The 17,474-nt window shown below is 53.1% G+C and overlaps 4 protein-coding genes across 4 annotated transcripts; 2 read left to right on the forward strand and 2 right to left on the reverse strand.

The window, feature by feature from the left end:
- Positions 1–403: 403 nt before the first annotated feature.
- On the forward strand, positions 404–2,334 carry GUITHDRAFT_105455 (hypothetical protein; the record flags this gene model as incomplete). The annotated part of the gene is made up of 3 exons (XM_005835754.1): positions 404–853; positions 904–1,027; positions 1,523–2,334. 3 exons carry the CDS (start codon positions 404–406, stop codon positions 2,332–2,334), a joined length of 1,386 nt encoding a protein of 461 aa, XP_005835811.1.
- A 361-nt stretch (positions 2,335–2,695) lies between these two features.
- Positions 2,696–5,053, reverse strand: GUITHDRAFT_136489 (hypothetical protein; the record flags this gene model as incomplete). Its single annotated transcript, XM_005835755.1, has 16 exons — positions 2,696–2,896; positions 2,943–3,007; positions 3,058–3,109; positions 3,208–3,325; positions 3,384–3,415; positions 3,467–3,601; positions 3,657–3,753; positions 3,798–3,907; positions 3,955–4,092; positions 4,139–4,222; positions 4,271–4,351; positions 4,393–4,489; positions 4,544–4,601; positions 4,645–4,745; positions 4,791–4,887; positions 4,948–5,053. The coding sequence occupies 16 exons, from the start codon at positions 5,051–5,053 to the stop codon at positions 2,696–2,698; spliced, it is 1,572 nt and encodes a 523-aa protein (XP_005835812.1).
- Positions 5,054–5,972: 919 nt separating this feature from the next.
- GUITHDRAFT_151701 (hypothetical protein) lies at positions 5,973–6,603 on the forward strand (the record flags this gene model as incomplete). The annotated part of the gene is made up of 3 exons (XM_005835756.1): positions 5,973–6,044; positions 6,284–6,396; positions 6,445–6,603. 3 exons carry the CDS (start codon positions 5,973–5,975, stop codon positions 6,533–6,535), a joined length of 276 nt encoding a protein of 91 aa, XP_005835813.1. The 3' UTR covers positions 6,536–6,603.
- A 1,933-nt stretch (positions 6,604–8,536) lies between these two features.
- GUITHDRAFT_68501 (hypothetical protein) lies at positions 8,537–10,165 on the reverse strand (the record flags this gene model as incomplete). Its single annotated transcript, XM_005835757.1, has 3 exons — positions 8,537–8,776; positions 8,963–9,634; positions 9,995–10,165. Coding segments are annotated over 3 exons (1,083 nt in total), but the record flags the coding sequence as incomplete, so codon positions are not given.
- Between the last annotated feature and the right edge of the window lie 7,309 nt (positions 10,166–17,474).

Consider the following 17,474-nt stretch of genomic DNA (forward strand, 5'->3'; position numbering starts at 1 on the left):
GGGGGTCGGTAAGAATGTGAAAGCATTTATCAGGGTAGTAAAGTTGGTAGGGTGGAGAGCAGAAGGTAGGGTGGCAGGTAGATGACACAGATTCTAACCGGTGGTTGAATCTTGCCTAAACGAGCGTCTCTAGTAGGTAGGGTAGAAACAACCAGGGGTAGACTAAAAAGCGTGAGCTTTGTGGGGGGTGGGGTGAAAGAGCAGGGTGGGAGAGCGGGAGGGACACAATCGCCGTGGGAGAAGTCGGAACGAGGGCCACGGGAGGCTTGTGTTCGAAACGCCGCTAGCTTTCCTTGTGCAGCAAGTCGGAAGGGTCAGGAGGGGAAGCAAAGAAGAGTCTCTCGCCTTGAATCCAGCTGTTCGAACAGAGTTTCGTTGAGTTCACGTGTCGAAGAATTCTACGATGGCTTCCATCGCAGCTTTGTTAACATCCGACACACCAGTTTCGCCTTTAAATCATGAGTTCTGTTTTGCGTCTGGCATCCAGTCCAAACAAGATATCAAGCCAACCCCATCCACGTTCATTCTGAATGCTGAGCAGAAGAAAAATTGCGATGCAGAGGTTGCAAAACGTGAAATTGTACATCATTCGAGCGTTAGCGTCAACTATAGCGGGCATCTTCAGTGCCTGTCAGTCGACGGGATGCAAAGCTTTTCTGACATGCAAAGTATTGGTCGTAGAGCATCGACCATCAACAGGCGGTTGATGGAAAAGGAAAAGGGGAAACTCTCGGTCATTTTCCCTCGGAGGAAAATGGGGGAAGCATCGCGCAAGACAGATGCAGTATGGCTCAGCATGGAACTTGTACATTCCCTCTCCGATAGATCACTGCAAGAGGCAGCTAAGCATCTGGTACGTGATGAATTTTGGAGCATGCATCCTCGTGTAATGTTTTTGTTCAGGGCATCTCTGCCACTGCGTTGAAGAAAGCATGCAGAGTTCTCGGGATAGAACGATGGCCTTACTGCAGAAAGAGAATCCAAGATGGCGACTGCTCTTCGTCAAAGGATGCACAATCACCAGATAGTGCGACCTTCAATGACAATATCAACACAGAGTCGACACAATTTTCGGATACAACTTGTTTTGGCCCCGACGAAACTTTCCATAAGAACGCTGCTATTGTGCTGGAAGCTGCAAGGAAACTTCAATTTGCAGATCAAATGAGTCGGACCTGTTGATCCCATGTGTTGTATACCATACAGACTGAAGCCTTACCTTACCTGTCAATTAGCCATACACAGTGTACCCCGGGCCAACATTTCGACACCTCTCCCAAAGCCACAGCGTGAAATCTAAGCTGTGTCGCAGGAAAGGTTGTGCATGGGTGATCCTTACTGAAAAGCTAAGCGCTGTGTTTGGAATAAACATGTCAGTCTTATCAGTCTTGTCTTCTCGCTTCTCTCTCTGTACATATGCCATCCGAGTCGCATGCCAAAGCTTTTTGTTTATTGACTGAAAAAGAAGGGCAAACCGGAGCTTTTAGTCGCTAGACTAGTTCTGCAATCAAGTCCGCCTCAGGTGCTCCTTACAAGCCTTGCCAAGTTGGGTTGTTGCCCATGGCGCGAGTGTGTGGAGCTGGCTGGGCTTATGGCGGCAAAGGGCTCGCAGCCAGCGGTCACTCTTCATGGCGGTTGACAGAGACACGAGGACGAGGACGCGCTCTTAGCGCCATGCGCTGCAGTCTGACGCTGCCGACGGAGAAGAGTCTGGTCCTCCTGAGCGGAGGAGTGGAGTCAGTGACACTGATGCCCTTGCTGTCAGCTCGAATGGGGTCGAAGGTCTCCGAGACCCACCTGGTCCCTCTGTTTGTCGACTATGCTCAGAGAGGAGCAGAGATGGAGAGAAGAGCGAGCAAGAGGGTGTGCGACAGGCTGGGGTTGGAGCTTCTCGAGCTCGACGCGAGCAGGGTGGGACAAGGGATGCGGCTACGACAGAAGCAAAGGCTGCATGTCCCCGTTCCCCATCGCAATCTCTTTGCACTGTCACTTGCCTTGGCCATGGCCAACGTGGAGGGAGCGAAGAAGATGCACATCGCCATTCAGAAGGAGGACACGGACTGGTATCCGTCAGCCTCACGAGATTTCCTGGCAGCATCTAAGAGTATGGTTCAGCTCCTAGAGCCCCAGATCGAGCTCCTCACCCCGTTTCTCGACATGACGAAGCAGCAGGTGTTAGAGCTGGGTGTGGAGGTCGGGGTGGATTACAGCGGGACGTACTCGTGCATCCGGGGGGGGGAGAGGCACTGTGGGACATGCAAGCAATGCAGGGAGAGGAAGAAGTCTTTCGAGGAGGCGAGAATCCCTGAACCTCCTGATTTCTATGAACAATGAAGGAGAATGAACAATGAAGGAGGAGCCTTATATGACCTGCTTCGCTGAACCTGAATACCGCAAGCTGTTGGGGCTAACGATTGGAATCGCGAAAATGGTGTTGGACTTGACGATATTGCTGTTCAGCACATTTTTGCTGCACCACCTGACAAGGCATGAAATGTGTCAAAGAAGAGACGCAAACCATCAAGACTGTCTCACGGGCACACGAATGCTTTCGTTTCCACCAGATACGAAGTTGGTTTCGCGTAGAGGGGAGGGCTTTCAGTCCACTTGAATTGCTTCCGCAACATCTGCATGTAATGACTCCCGTAGAATTGTGCTGCCGAACAGGAGCAGGGTCATGCCCAAGGACGGCACATCAGCGATCATTGACTTGCCTATGGGATCCTTGGAGGTATCTCTTGCAAACTCTGAGGAAAGGTTCAGGACAACCTTGCAGCGGTCTCTCAGGGGCGTCACCGATGTTGGAGTCATGCTGCTGTTTGAAGTATTCCATGGAGTTGATTCTACAGATGTGTGAGATCGTGCTGGAGTCCAGGCTCGCTGTCATCTTCTCTGCCTGTGTGCGTGCGTTACATACGGGAGGCACCAACTTGATCCCTGACCGTGAAGAACTTCCGCTGACGCTGAGAGCAGACAGCGCAGTCCTCGTCAATCAGCGGGTGTACTCCTGCAGCCTTGGTCAGCCCCCATGGCAGGAGATCTGAAGACGGGGCGTACGATGCGGCGCCTCCGTGCGGAAGTACTGGATCACTCCTTCCGCATCCATCTCCTGCGAGCTGTCAGACGCTTCTCTACATCACGACTGCTCGACTGATTGAGGTCGGTGGAGCATGCAAGACTCCTCCTCGGTCAAGAACGTGCTCGGACCTGTGCATCCGAGTCAGAGAGATCGACGGGCTGAGCTCTCAGCTGACAATCAAAACAATAGAACGAAGCGGACTGGCTGCTTTGGCGAGCGGAGGCGACCCTCGGTCTGTCACGAAACCTGGAACGACCTTCAGACAGGCTTGCTGGTATGCAGATAAGCTGTTTGAGCGACTTACAACATCTGGAGGTGAAAGTCGAACGGGACTTTCTGTAAGTAAGTCAAGGCATGTTTGAATGGAACAGCTGTCTGCAGGAATACCGCTTTGCTGTCTTGATCGGCGAAATCGAAGCAAGTTTTGTTCCACACCACAGGGCTATGATCGATGAAACCAGTATTGAACCACAAACTGCAAATCTCGTAGAAAGGGCCAACTGAGAACTTCCTTCCAGAGATCTTTTCTTGTAGTCATTGACGAGAGAAGGATTTCAGAAGCAAGTATCACCACTACTTTGATGTCCCCCGCCATTGTTAAAAGCTCAGTCAGCGACATAATGAGATATTTCCGGCCTCCTTTCATCGACCCTGCATCTTTCCCTTTCGAAGACCTGCAGAAAGTTCACAAGGGCGGCGTCGGCCCTCACGCTCGCACCAAAGCAGCTGAAGCTCATTCTGATCTTGAGATTTCTTGCTGAACACGTTCAAAAGAAATATTTCAATCCTGATCTTGTTCATGTCCAAACCATCGCATGTCAGGCACAACTGCCGACTCTAGTGAGACCTGAATTTCATCCAAGCAAAGTCAACACCTTGCTAAGGTCCACTGAAGAGGGATTCGCAGCGAATCTGGTAAAAAAATATCCGATGTATCTTCGATGACAGTTGTATACAAATGCTTCGGCATCCTTCATTCTCATCTTTTCATAAAATTCAATCGCCTCCCTGACCTTGGAGATTTTCACACCTGTGCTCACAAGAACAAATTAAACTCACCGATTGGAATTCATTGGGCCATGCGTAAATCAGAAACGAGCAAATCATCAATCCTGTTCGGTTTCTTCCCGATGCACACATGATCTAAAGCAACTCATTCACACTTGATCTCTCGTTAAGCAACAGGCTAACCACAGCCACGTTATCGTCCTCAGCGTCGAGCCAAGTTTGAAGGTCCTTGCAGAAGCTTTGAATGCGAGAAAGCAAGGTGACCTGACGAGCGTCAGCAACGAGCGCGAGGGTTCAGCACCAACCTCCTTCTTGAGGAAGGCGTACTCCTGCGTGATCTTGCCGTTGAACTCATACGTTTTGAGGAAGGAAGAGTTTGTTTCCCCGTCCAGGTTGTAGAACCTGTCGAGCACTCGGTCATCCCACATCCCCCGCTTCGTCTCGGGATGCTATCACTTGGCTTTGTTCGGATGCTCCATCTCAAAGTACTGCTTGATCTCCTCAACAGAATCCTCTGCATAACGTGTTAAGCTGCATCAGCCCGCGTTGTAACTCACTCTTCATGAACTTCTGCAGCTTGTTGTCGACAGGGGTGGCAAGGGCGATGATGTGAGGGGTGATATACGCCATGTCGATGTTGAAACCGTTGAGAGTTGTTCTGCTCGTCATTCAGCATATCCGTGTTGAAATCCGTTCTCTTCACCTCATCTTCTGCCCTGCCCAGAGAGACTTGACTTGCGACCATGACCTTGGGCGCGATGCTGGTGCAGGGGCAGCGAGACTCTCCGAGGTGCCGTCTGCTGACCCTCCGTCATCACCGCTGCCTCCACCACGCGCCTCCTCTCAGACTTGTGACAGACCTTGAGGAGCGTTCATCTCGCCTTGAGACGAATCGTGGAGAGTGAAAGAGGAGCGCTGGCGCATGCTACTTGATGCCGAAAGTTCCTCGAACTTGCTTATCGACATCTGCCAGTGCAACGTCAATTAATTCACTTTCGTATCACCAGCCAAAAACAAACTCTTCATCACAAACTTTCCAACTTCTTCGTTCGGAAGTTCACTATGATTTACTTGGCACTGCAGTAGCGTTGTTGGTCCAACTTTGGTGCATATTCAGCATCATCTCTTGAGGACATGCTCTATGTAGCTCTATGTAGCTCTATGTAGCTCTATGTAGCTCTATGTAGCTCTATGTAGCTCTATGTAGCTCTATGTAGCTCTATGTAGCTCTATGTAGCTCTAGGAGGCTCTATGTAGCTCTATGTAGCTCTATGTAGCTCTATGTAGCTCTATGTAGCTCTATGTAGCTCTAGGAGGCTCTATGTAGCTCTATGTAGCTCTATGTAGCTCTATGTAGCTCTATGTAGCTCTATGTAGCTCTATGTAGCTCTATCTAGCTCTATGTAGCTCTATGTAGCTCTATGTAGCTCTATGTAGCTCTATGTAGCTCTATGTAGCTCTATCAGTGTAGCTTTATCATGGTAGCTCCGACGGCCGGCGGATGTAGCTCTAGGAGGCTCTATGTAGCTCTAGGAGGCTCTAGAGGCCTCTGCTCTCTCCCTCCCCTCCTTCATGTCAAGTTGGGCATGTCTGGTAGCAACCCTTGCCACCAGCAACTCCGAACATTTCCGTTACAGTTCCATATTGCTCGTAACCGTATTGCCAATGGTTTGCAACTGCGTCACTCAGTCCGGGCCGGCGGCCGTACTACCCGGCCGGTCTTACATTTGAAATAAAAATGTAGATTATCTGGATAATTTCAAATTTTGAAGAAAGCTTGTATTTATATGAAAATGTTTGCAGAAGTGGCCGGAACTTGGGTCAGGGTGGGTAGGGCGAGTGGGATATTGGGGGTGGTGGTGAAGGAGTGAAACCGAGGAGCGGTATGGCTGGAGGGTATCCCAAGTGGGTATGGTCGCCATCAGGCGGATGGCAATGGCAGGACGTGATGAAGCCGGTGAGTGGGATCGAGAGCTTCTCTTGTGCAAATTTGCTGAGCTCTGGGAAGCATAACTTGCTGGATGAGTGCGAGCGCATGCGATTTCCCCACTTGTCGTTTTGCCTGCATGCTGTTGGCTTGTGTTTCCTCTTCCTTCTCCGTGGGGGCAGCGGAATGCGATTTCACTTCTCAAAAATATCTGGACCTGTCACAGGCGATAGGTGCAGCTCTACCACGTGCTCACCCTGACTCTGCAGGGAATGCAAGGAGCACATAACAAGAACTGGGCTAGAAACACAGGAATTGCCTTGGCAGCTTCCTTTGCCTTTACTGCATATCTTTTCAACGTTTCTCGACAGATTGAGCAGAGGTACATGCTCAATGGCTGAGGAGGTTGTTTGTAACACGCCTGTGACAGGCCCCAAGAGCCCGTTAGGAAGATTCCATCCATCCACTGGTGGGGGAGGAAAGAGCTCAGGGACGCCTATCCTGACCCCAAACCCTTCTGAACAACTTCTTGTGTGCTTCCCTGTGGGAGCAGTTAGCACGTGCATGAAAAACAAACTCTATGACAGCGAATGGCCTCTGGCCTTCCAGGCTCCTCGTGCCCTGAACACTCTCGAAACACGGCAAGCTGAGATCACAAGTTTATTTACAGCACAAGATCTTGTTACAGTCATGCATCTTCCAGCAGAGATTGTGAGAGGTCATAGAGCGAATCCGGTGCCTGGATGAAAGCGCTCAAAATCACCGAGTGTCGGGCGGTGCACTGCCGCAGGCAGGAGTTGAGGCAGCCCTCCAGTCCTCGTTGCCTTCCCTTCTCATCACTGTCGTTTATGTTGGCGAGGGTGGATCTCTTGGGAGGAAGGACGACATCTGTTACCCCTCCATGTCGCTGAAGCAGCACCAGGAGCTCTGAGAACTGCGCGTACGTTCGACGAGCATCCCAGGTCAAGTCCGCCTGGGATGGCTTCTCTGTAGTTTGCACGTCGTCAAGGTTGGTAGGGGGAGAGATCCGGAACTGAAGAATGTGCACTTCCGTGCTCGCGAGAGAGCTTCCCTCCTCCCCGCTGTCAGCTCGTAGGTACTGGGCCATGACTCCACGGATGAGGCGCTCATCGATGGGAGGACGATCGGGCTTTTGCTCTGAGAGCCAACGAGGGAGGTTGTAGCTCGACCTCCGGTCCTTGCCCCACATCATCATCACTCCCTTGGCATCCCCCGTGAACATCTGGTGGCTGTCGGAAGAGAAGCTGATGCAGGTGATGGGATGCTGGTGGGATCGGCGGCACTCGAAGAGCAGGTCCAGCGCGAGGTCTGACGGCATGCCCTGCTTGCCGCTGAGGAATTTGGACCTGGCGAGCTTGGAGGGGACGAGCCGCCAGAAGCGGATGACCCCCGACTGGTGGCCGCTGATGATCACGGGGTACTCCACTGCCCACTCTGGCACCTGTCAGGTGGGATCAGGTGGAAGGGAGGCGAAGGAGAACAAGGGATGGGGCGAGAGGGCGAGGCTGAGAGAGGGAGGGAGTGGAATGGGAAGGGGGCGGGACGGCAGGGCAAGGGTGGGTCAGGGCAGAGCTAGGTCAAGGGAGGGAAGGAGAGGGGAAGGGGAGGGAAGGGCACGGGAGGAGCACGGGAAGAGTGTAAGGAAGGGGAAGGGGAAGGGGAAGGGGAAGGGGAAGGGAAGCCAGAAATTCTGCACTTACCCGGACAGCCTTGGACGTGGTGACTGCGTCGCCATCCTCGAGCATCACCTTGCTCGCCAACATCCTCCCGTTCAAGTTGACCAGTCGGATCTCCTTCCCCGCTGAGATGACGACGGTCGAGCCCGTGGGATTCAGGTCGATGCAGGTAGGCGTCCCCTGCAGGCCACGAGCAAGGGGCCTCAAAAACCTGAGCCGGTAGGTATCCCAGAGCAGGACTGTCTTGTCCTTGGAGCCGGACAGGATCACCGAGTGCATGCTGGAGACGTGAAGGCAAGTGACGGAGCCTCTGTGCCCGCTCAGCCTCTTCCTCAGGACCAACTGCTTCACCTTCACCTCCCCGTGTCCTCGGATGCTGTTGATGCCGACTGCTACCCCGCTCTTTGCCCCCCCAATGGAGCCTGCGGGTTTCACCTCCTTGAACTTCCAAACGCAGATATCCCCCAGCCTCCCACCGGTGACGATGATGCTGCCGTCATCGCTGCTCGATGCCGACATCACGCCATCCTGGTGGAGGTTCTCAAACGTGCCCACCTGCTTCTCCGCCTCCGCCTTGGTCAGAGTTGACCCTGACTTGACCGTTAGCCGCACACTCCCGTCTGGGAAGCCCCACAGGAGAAACTCGTTCTGCGACGGAGCAAGCATGATCCTGTTCCCCGCCACGACGCTTGGCTTGCTGTCTCCCTGTGCCCGCACATCTCGGACGATCCCTTCCCCGGTCCTCAGGAAGTCCTTCAACGGTTGGCTCTGCAGCGTCGAAGGCTCCGTGCAGATCTGAGGAGGAACGATGGCAACTCCCGGCTCTCGTCTCGGATGAGGTTTGGAGAACAGCTGGGTAGGAGTTTGCCCGAAGTTCAAGATCTGCGCGATGGTGCTCATTCGCTCGACCGGATCCTTGATCGCGTCCACATCGACGGCGCCCTCGTACGTCAGGTGGTGGAAAACATTCAGAGCCTCCACTGCTGCTGGTCCCCGCTGCCGATAGCCGAAGATGAGATCGATCCACTCGTGAAGGTGGGAGGAGACATACTCGCTCTCCAGAGCCTGGAGGGACAGGGAAAGTAAGTCAACCTCACGCAGGAGACGAGAGCACGGAAGGATGGAGTGAGGGGAGGGGCGATGAGGAGGAGGCAGAAAGACACACAGACGGAAGGAAGGAAACAAGAAAGGGAGACAGACAGGGAGGATGAAGGGAGGAGGGATGGATGGAGGGACCGAAAGGCTGAGGACCTGTCGCATCTTCCTGACAAACTCGTCGGAACTTCCATGAGCCCATGGAGGCAGCTCGACACAGTCCAACCTCGTGCTCCTTTTTTGGCGCACCCCCAAGTCAAGACGATTCTCGTTGAGCAGGAAGTCAGGCAGGTAGTAGAATTCGGGAATCAGCTCCTTCACATCCGACAGCGACAATTGCGAGGCGCTGTCCCACGACTCCCGCACGGAGGCGAAGATCCTGTCGGCATGGTCGAACTTCCCTCCCTGCAGGTGCACGTGCGCGCTGGTGAAGGGCTCGAGCCTGATGAGGTAGAACATGACGGCTGCAGCGGAGGAGTAGTGAGTGGCGTAGTGGAAGGGAGGCGTTGGGTGCTCGGGGTCGGGCTCCAGCCAGTTGTCAAATCTCTTTCTGTACTCTGCGGCTCGAGCCTCGTCCTGCGCTCCCATGGGCTTCGAGAGGTCGCGAAAGACCTCAGGCCGGGAGAGGTCGAGCTGGTCGGAGGAGTAGTCCCTGAGAACCCAAGGGAAGATGGGATACTGGGTGAAGTCGTTGTAGTTGCGGCCGGCGAGCGTGTTGAGGTGCATGAGGTACTGCAAGTTGCTGATCTCCCCCTGTTGCCACAACCGCCTCAGGTTCTGCAGGAGAGTCTTGGAGGATGTGCGACCGGTCCACCTCCCCTGGACAAACTCCAATCAGAGGCACAGGAGAGGAGCTGAAGCGTTCCACAGAGACAATGCAGGAAGAGAGATGATAGTGGAGAGCAGGAGCAGGAGTATGGGCGGGTGCAGGAGCAGGAGCAAGAGGATCAGGATCAGGAGCAAGAACAAGGAAGGGCAGGAGAAGGAGAAGGAGAAGGAGAAGGAGAAGGAGAAGGAGAAGGAGAAGGAGAAGGAGAAGGAGAAGGAGCAGCAGGAGTATGTGTATGTAACCTGAGCAAGCTCTGTCATCTTGCTAGAATCCTTCAGGTCGAGGTCGGCTTCCCCCATGGCGATGTAGATCGAGGTGTTCTTCTTGTCCTCGCTCTGCACTTCGTTCCGGGCGATGACCTCCTGCCGCAGGTTGCAGACGCTCTCGAAGACCGTCTCTCTCTCTGTCTTGTGGAAGACGAGGAGGCAGCCCAGCCCGTCCGACGTGAAGATCTCGATGCCCACAGGTCGCAGGAGGTACTTGCGACGCTGGATGTCCCGGATGTCCATGAAGCTCCACCGATGTACCATGATGCTCTCAGCAAACCCGTGGTTAGGAGCATCGCCCGGCTCCTCCCCGCCCTCCTTCCGCTCGCTGCCGTTGAACATGGAGACCTCGCCCGTCGGGGAGACGTTGCAGTGGTCGAACACATAGATGTGGATGGAGCAGACCAGCAGAACACCAGGGACGGGGACGCCAGAGGAGAGCCTGATGCAGTTGAAGACGGACAGGATGGTGTCTCCACCCTCCAGGAGCCACAGGAATTTCTCGTGATCGATGAGGTTCGAGTCGCTCGAAGGGACCCCGTCGCTCGAGTCAGCCCCGAGCAGCTTCGAGAAGTCACCGCTGATGAGGTGCGACATGATTCCCCCATGGTTCCGACGAGGCACGGCCTCGCACCGCAGCTTCGCTGTGATCGGGTCCGGCTCCAACTTCTCCTCCTTGGACTCCCACTTCCCCGACTTGACTGTCGTCTCCTTCCTGAACCTCTCCCGGACGGGCCTGTAGAGGTTTTGCTCTTCATCCATAGCATACCTGGGGTTGTTCATCTCCAGCACGTCTACTTCCAGCCTCCTCCTCATCCTTTGAGGCCCTTCGGTCTGATCCAACCTCCACCACGGCGACCTCTTCCTTTGCGTGACGATCGCATCCTTCCTCAGGCGACCAGTCGAAGGCTGAGCATCCGCTCTTGCAGCTCCAATATTCCAGGTGACCACTGAAGGAAGGTGACTGAAACTGACTCTGCTCGCAGGAGATCTCCTGAAGCCCAAAGTCAGCCGAGATTTCGCCACCTCCTCAAGCGCTTGAATCGCTTCCAACTCTGCTAGTGAGCCCTCCAGAGAGCAGTAGGAGTGACCGAAAGTCCCGCACTCTCCCAGCAGCTCCTGCTTCTCATTCTGCCATCCTTGCATGGTGTGGGCCGACTGGCTCTCAAGGTTCTGGAGCTGACTCCGCATCCTCATGAACCATTGCTTCAGCGCCTGCTCCCTCGCTGAAGTGCCAGCGTCAAACAACTTGGACAGGATCTCCTTGCCTTCCTTCAGCTGCTTCCTCCTCTTGTTCGACCTTTCGATCTTGTTCTTGTACTGCTTCTTGTGCACTTCCGCATGATACTTCTGCTCTCCCGTCAGGTTTTGGGAGCGATACTTGTTTGCATTGTCATTGATGATCGTCAAGACCTGAAAGAAACGAGAGGACTTGTCTTGCGCAGACAAGCTGATTGCAGCCTTCTCGACCGGAGAGGGTTGGAGGAACAACCACGACTCGAACTTGGCGACGTTTTCAGCCGGCAGTTTCTCTGTCGTGTCTGTAACCTCGTCGACTTGTGTCCTGAGGAAGACGAAACCTTCAGAGGCCAACGATTTCACAACACCAGAGCCATCGACGTAGGACAACAGGCTGCCTAACGAGCTTCTCCTCACGCTCAGGAAGTGCGACCAGATGCGGAAGGCGTTGTGCCTCACCGATGTGTTGGGGTCAGCGAAGAGAGGAAACAGCAGCTGGCAGGTCAGGAAGACAATGATAGAGTCGTTATTGGAACTTCCGTAGATAACGTTCCTTTGCTCGACGATCGCATTCAGCAAACTTATCAGCTTCTCCGACGAAGTCTTGAGCCGTGAGAGCAAGTGGAGGACCAGCCTGTTGAGCTCCTTGTACAAGGGCGAGATGAACTTGTTCAGGATCAGCCAGGTCTCTTGCTGTGAAGTCTTCTCAAACTCCAGGATGCGTCGGATGAGGCTCGTGAGGAATTGGAAGACCTCCCAGTGCGAGATGTCATACATGTCTGCACAGACATGGTCTACAACGAACTCAGTGAAAGTGAGAACACGCTTCATCAGGTCAGCTCCTCCCCCGCTGACCTCGTTCTGACTGAAGTACAACAAACCGCACATGCGGGAGAGGAGGGCTCCTCCGAAGCATCGCTCGCTCGGCTCCGACGCTGAGACCGGGATCGACTCCAGCGCTGTCTGGATACAGAGGGCACCACCTGCCTGACCTCGGATCGAACCTTCTAGGAAGCGGCAGAACATCTGGAACAGCATCTCTCCAGCTGGGGTGTAAAAGTTGATGATCCCCCCAGCAGTCGCTGATGATCCGGGAAGCACCGGCTGGTACTCCAGCTCGCTCGCTCCGTGATCTTCCGCGTCTACGAAGTCATCCTCCATCACACCTCCCAGGTCCTCCCATCCCTCCTCCATCGTCCCCGCGTTGTTGTCGGAGGCCGAGCTGACCCTGTTGAGCGCCTGCTCCTTCTCCGGCGAGCGTATCCTCAAGAAGCTTCCCAGCCGCTTGATGACCTTGCCTGTCACACGGGAGACGGCTCCCCCAACACCCTTGAGATCTTCTTCGACGGTTTGGTCGTCGTCTTGCAAGAAGAAGCTACGAGTCATGCTCTCTAAGGTGTCTTCCGAGTTCCTCATGTCGGCAAACGACGGGCAATGATCGTTGAGGTACATCAACGCCTGGATGGTGTCACAGTTGATGCGTGAAATCTCTTCCAGACTCCTCTCGCTCATTTCCACTTCCCCAGTACAGGATTGTTTTGCGGCTTCCGCTTCGGTAGAGTCCACTGAGACTTCACCACTCAAGACGCTCTCGATCAGATCATCGACAATCCCAAGCACGAGGTCGATGCTCGACTCAAACTCCATCTCTGAGCGAGCAGCTGGCTTGGACGGGGAGCGCTCGAACGATCTGTCATCCGCATTGTTTGAACGGAAAATGTAACTGGACCCATCATACTCCGAGGTCCTCTCCAGCTCAAGCTTCATGTTCTTGTTGAGGAGATGCAGCAGGATGTCGAAGGCCTCCGGCACTACAATGAGGGTCAAGTCGAACCTCGAGAAACAAGACGTCAAGTTGGCTGCGCTGTAGTCTGCGTCGCACCAGAAGGACCGGCTCGTCGACTCATTTGCAAACATGAGCTGCATCAGTGCGCTGTAAATCTCCGGAAATTGATAGAATTTCGATAGAGAGTCCTTGACCAGGGCGAAGAAGAAAGATGCTCGGAACTTCTTGCAATAGAACTCGTTTCTCCCCATCATGACTATCAGTATCTGGAGAGTATCATCAGAAGAGGAGCAAGATGATCAAGAGGTCTTACCTTGAGCAGGGCAAGAACGCTACTTCTCTTCCTGCTCTGCTGGAACAACAAAGCAAACCACATCGGCTTCAACACGGTGCAAAAAACGTTCAACTGCTCCTGTTCGAGCTCGTTGGTAAGTCTCAAGAGCATCTGGATCAACGTGTCTGACAGCTCGCAAAGCTGAGCGAACCCGCCTGACTGTGAAGAATCCGGTCTTCCTTCGCTGGACTTGGATATGACGATAAGCTGAGCCACCAGGTTCAAATCTGCGATCGTAGCCGGCTGCATGCTCTTGAAGTATCCTTCGAGAACCGAAACAACACACTTGACGGTGTCACAATCGTTGTTGGTCTGTGAGAGGTAGGAGCAGAGAAACGGGACGAGGTCGATGCTCTGAAACAACATGGCGTTGCACTTCCTCCTCGAGTTGTTCTCGAAAAGATTCTTAAGCTCCTCAAAGACTCGAGCAGAGCAGCGACGGTCCGCCTTCCTCCACAAGCGGTAATCAAGGATGAGATGCTTGCAGACCTCTGCGTTGGCGAGGATCCTGTCGCTTGTTCCGATCATCCCTGCAAGACACAAGAGCTCTGACACGATCTCCTCGGTCAAGAGGTGGGCATTCCGTTGCAAGAAATGGCTCAGCACAGCATAGCCCTTGATCCGTAGCATGTCGAGCAGGTTCGCGATGTTGGACCATAAGACGTTGGTGATGAGCTGGAGGAGTCGCAGCAAGTCGTTGGAGGTCGTCACTGTCTCGACAAGGGCCACGACTACTCCGATGCCTCCGATGGAGCGGAGAGAGTCCGCAATGGACAAGGAAGTCACGACGGACGCGTCTCCCCGCAGCCAGCCCCCCTTCATGTTGGGTCTGATCATGTTGCGAACCACGTCTGAGCTCTGAGATGTCGTGAATGCCTCGCGTGCCCCTTCCAGAGAGAATTCGTCGACGTCTCCGTCGCAGAGCAGACTAGCAAAGATGAGCTTGTCGATGGGCAACTTGCAAGACCGCAGACTCTGCGTGAACACCTTGCATGAATCTCCTACGGAAGCGACAGAATATCTCCAGGCAGTGAGCATAGAAGTTGAAACATCGCCTTCAGGGACGTCCGACTGATACAACCCCTGGTAAGAAACTCCCCATCGATACATCGACTGTATAACGTCGGGAAGTATCGGCTCCTCGATGATCATCACTCCCTTCATGAACCACTCTGTCAAACAAGGCGGCTCCGGGTTGGAGTTGTTCGGCATTCCCAAGAAAAGAGTGAGATCCGCAGACGAGTTTGACGTCAGCAGCTCCATCACCGAAGATTGTCTACCTGACTTCAACTTCCCATCGTCCCGAAGTTGACCGTTCACGAACAAGGACGCGACGCTCGACTGAAGCTTGTGATACTCGTGAACGATGACGACGTGATACCATTTCTTCTCCAGAAATCGAAAGTTGTCGAAGCAAATCTCATCCGTTCCTCCGACCTCTATCGACATACAGCTAGCCTTGTGCTTGTTGACGAGCACTGAAATACAGTGCATGCGCGAAGTTCGCTTGATCTTTGCGCTGATATGCATAACATTGAGCACTCCTTTGCCTTGTTTTTCTATTCGGATCCAGAAAGCCAGCGCAAAACCAGCTGACGGTGGCCAGGATATGTCGGCTGAGATCGGGATCTCAGCGCTGGCAAACCCATCGATCTCCATGGAGAATCGCAACAAAGAGGAGGAGACCATGTTCTTGGACATCTCCACGAGGACGGGAAACAAACGACTTCTTACATGCTCGTTGGACTCCTGGCTCAACGAGAAGAGTCGCCGAGCATCGTTGGGGTGCACGTAGACCGATCCCAAGACAGCGATGAGGTTCATAAGCACGTCGAGCGCCGTTTCGTCCTTGCTCATCCATTCGTGCGCAATCTTCAGAGAGTGCTTGATTGCTCCCTTCTGCACCAAGGCCTGCAAATCGTGATCAGCAGGTGCAACAGAGCTAGATATCATCAGCGTCGACCTGAGCGTTCTCCGGGCGAGCAGAAGCAATCGCCGAGATAACTTCGAGCATCATACGCGAATCCTCCTCGCTCATCATTTCACACAGGCGGATCAGAAACACAAGCGGCTCTGGTTTCCACTGCATCGCGCGGATGCTTTCCTTCTGGTTCGAGATGGAGTTGTCTGAAGAGAACAACACGCACATGGCTCTGCCGCACGCCATGCCCAGGATGCTCTGCAATGGTCGTTCGAGCAGTCGGCTGTCAAAGATTCCTGTCTCGACCAAGATCTCGAGAAGGTTCTCGCTTCCAATGTGCCTCCACAAGTACTTGTAGTTCTCCTCGTTGTCGTAGGAACTCACCCCCAGAAGGGAGAAGGCTTCTCCGACAAGCTTCACGAAGTGCATGATTCTCTCATCGCTCAACTTGTTTGCCACCTTGTTGGACTCCAGGAAGATTCCTTTCAGATCCGCCAAGATTAAAATCACGATCGAGAACCCATCGTACAACCGGAACGACGACTTGGCCACTTGGCTCTGTTCGACCATGACGACAAAGGATTCTAAAACGTCAGCGGTCAGGAGCTCCCTCACACAAAGATCTCCGCTATAGCTCTGTAGCGCTTCGCACATGCCGGCGATGCAAGCTTCGACATCATCAGAGTCTCCACTCGCTGAGATCTGGCACAGCAGGTTGAGAATGGCTTGATGCAAGCCTTGAACCCACATCCACTGCAAGAAACAAGCCAAGCATCGACTTCGGATGACCTGGCAGTTCGTTCTATTTCCTCTACACATCATCTGCAGTGCCTCAATCAACATGGCATTCACTGCTTTGTCTTGCACATTGTGATCTTGACTCTGAGAGTAGACCTCAAGCATGTTATGAATGAGAGCGTTCAGCAGACCGATGTCACGCAACAAATCTCTGTAAGCGTTGTCACTGGACGCAATCTCATAGACAGCTTTATAAAGCACCAACTGTAACAGTAAGAGTCAACCTTTCCTGTTTCCCTCTCAACACACACATACCTTGGTATCACTTGCTAGCGTTTTCCCTATCAGTCTTGTTAAAGATCCAAGCTCCTTGAGGGGCTTTTTGCTCGAGTGTGCAAGAAAATTGATAATGCTCATTGTAGATTCGGTGAAGTCAACAGGATATTGGTCGAGTGATTCAATGATATTCGAAATGGCCTTTGTTTTGGCGTCTGAGGAGTACAAAGCAGCGCTCAAGAGTTCATAATCCCCTTCTTGTGAGGTATAAATGTAGATAAGAGCATCCATCACTTCAGTTTGCACAGATTTGCATGTAGACGACATGAAGGCTTGTACCAACGCGTCCAATGAGCATGTTCGCACCAACCTGAAACTGCCAGTCGAAGAAAAGCTTGTGTTTGAATCCCTCGCACGTCCCTCGGGGTCCACCGAATTGCTTCTTCTGGAATCTTCGATTGAAATGATCACTATGGATCTAAGAAGCTTCACTGTTTTTTTCAGCATCGGTTCATCATCTGGTTTCAGACTGCAATATTGTGAGTGGACAGAATAAGAGGAAATGCCAGTTACCCGTCGAAAGACAGAATCAGCTCTTTCATCACATCATTCCCTTTGGCAGCCTCAAAGTCCTCCACGATTTTAACTGAGACAAACGTGAACAAGGGAAAGGACACAAAGGAGGACAATACCTGAGAATAATGTGGATGTCTTGGCATAACCTATAATCACCTCCATTGTCTTCATGGCATCGGCGAGACTTAAAGTTTCCGGGTACAGTTTGCGGACACGGTTCACATATCGTCCTACACTTCCGTAAGCCTGGACAAAACATATGTTACGCAAGAGCCTCTGAGTCTTGAGGAAACACCTGCAGGTACTTGGCAATCGCTTCCCAGCAAACATCGCTGTACAGCAGCACACGGATGATATTCAGTGCGTTCTCTCGAAGTCTGCAAAATCTTGAGTCTTGTCCAGGGACTGTGGCCATGTCGAAAAGAAGAGAGATTGTCTCCTTGCCACTGCTCACATTCGAAATCTTATCTGCAACTTCCGGCAAGCTGATCAGCCTCTCCACAATATCCCAAACTTGCGGGTAGTCGAGAGTAGCGCAATCAGGACACACAGGATCTAGCGACTGCTCAGAGTCCTCTTCCTTCTCCGGCATTTGTCCTGCTCCTTGCAGTCTGTCGCTCAGCACCTGCACGATGGATTCGATGAGCTCCATCTCGATGAAGGTGTTCACGTCCCTTGCGTTCCAGTTCAATCGCAGTAGACA

Source organism: Guillardia theta (genome assembly GCF_000315625.1).
Source record: "Guillardia theta CCMP2712 unplaced genomic scaffold GUITHscaffold_20, whole genome shotgun sequence".
NCBI classification, from domain to species: domain Eukaryota; class Cryptophyceae; order Pyrenomonadales; family Geminigeraceae; genus Guillardia; species Guillardia theta.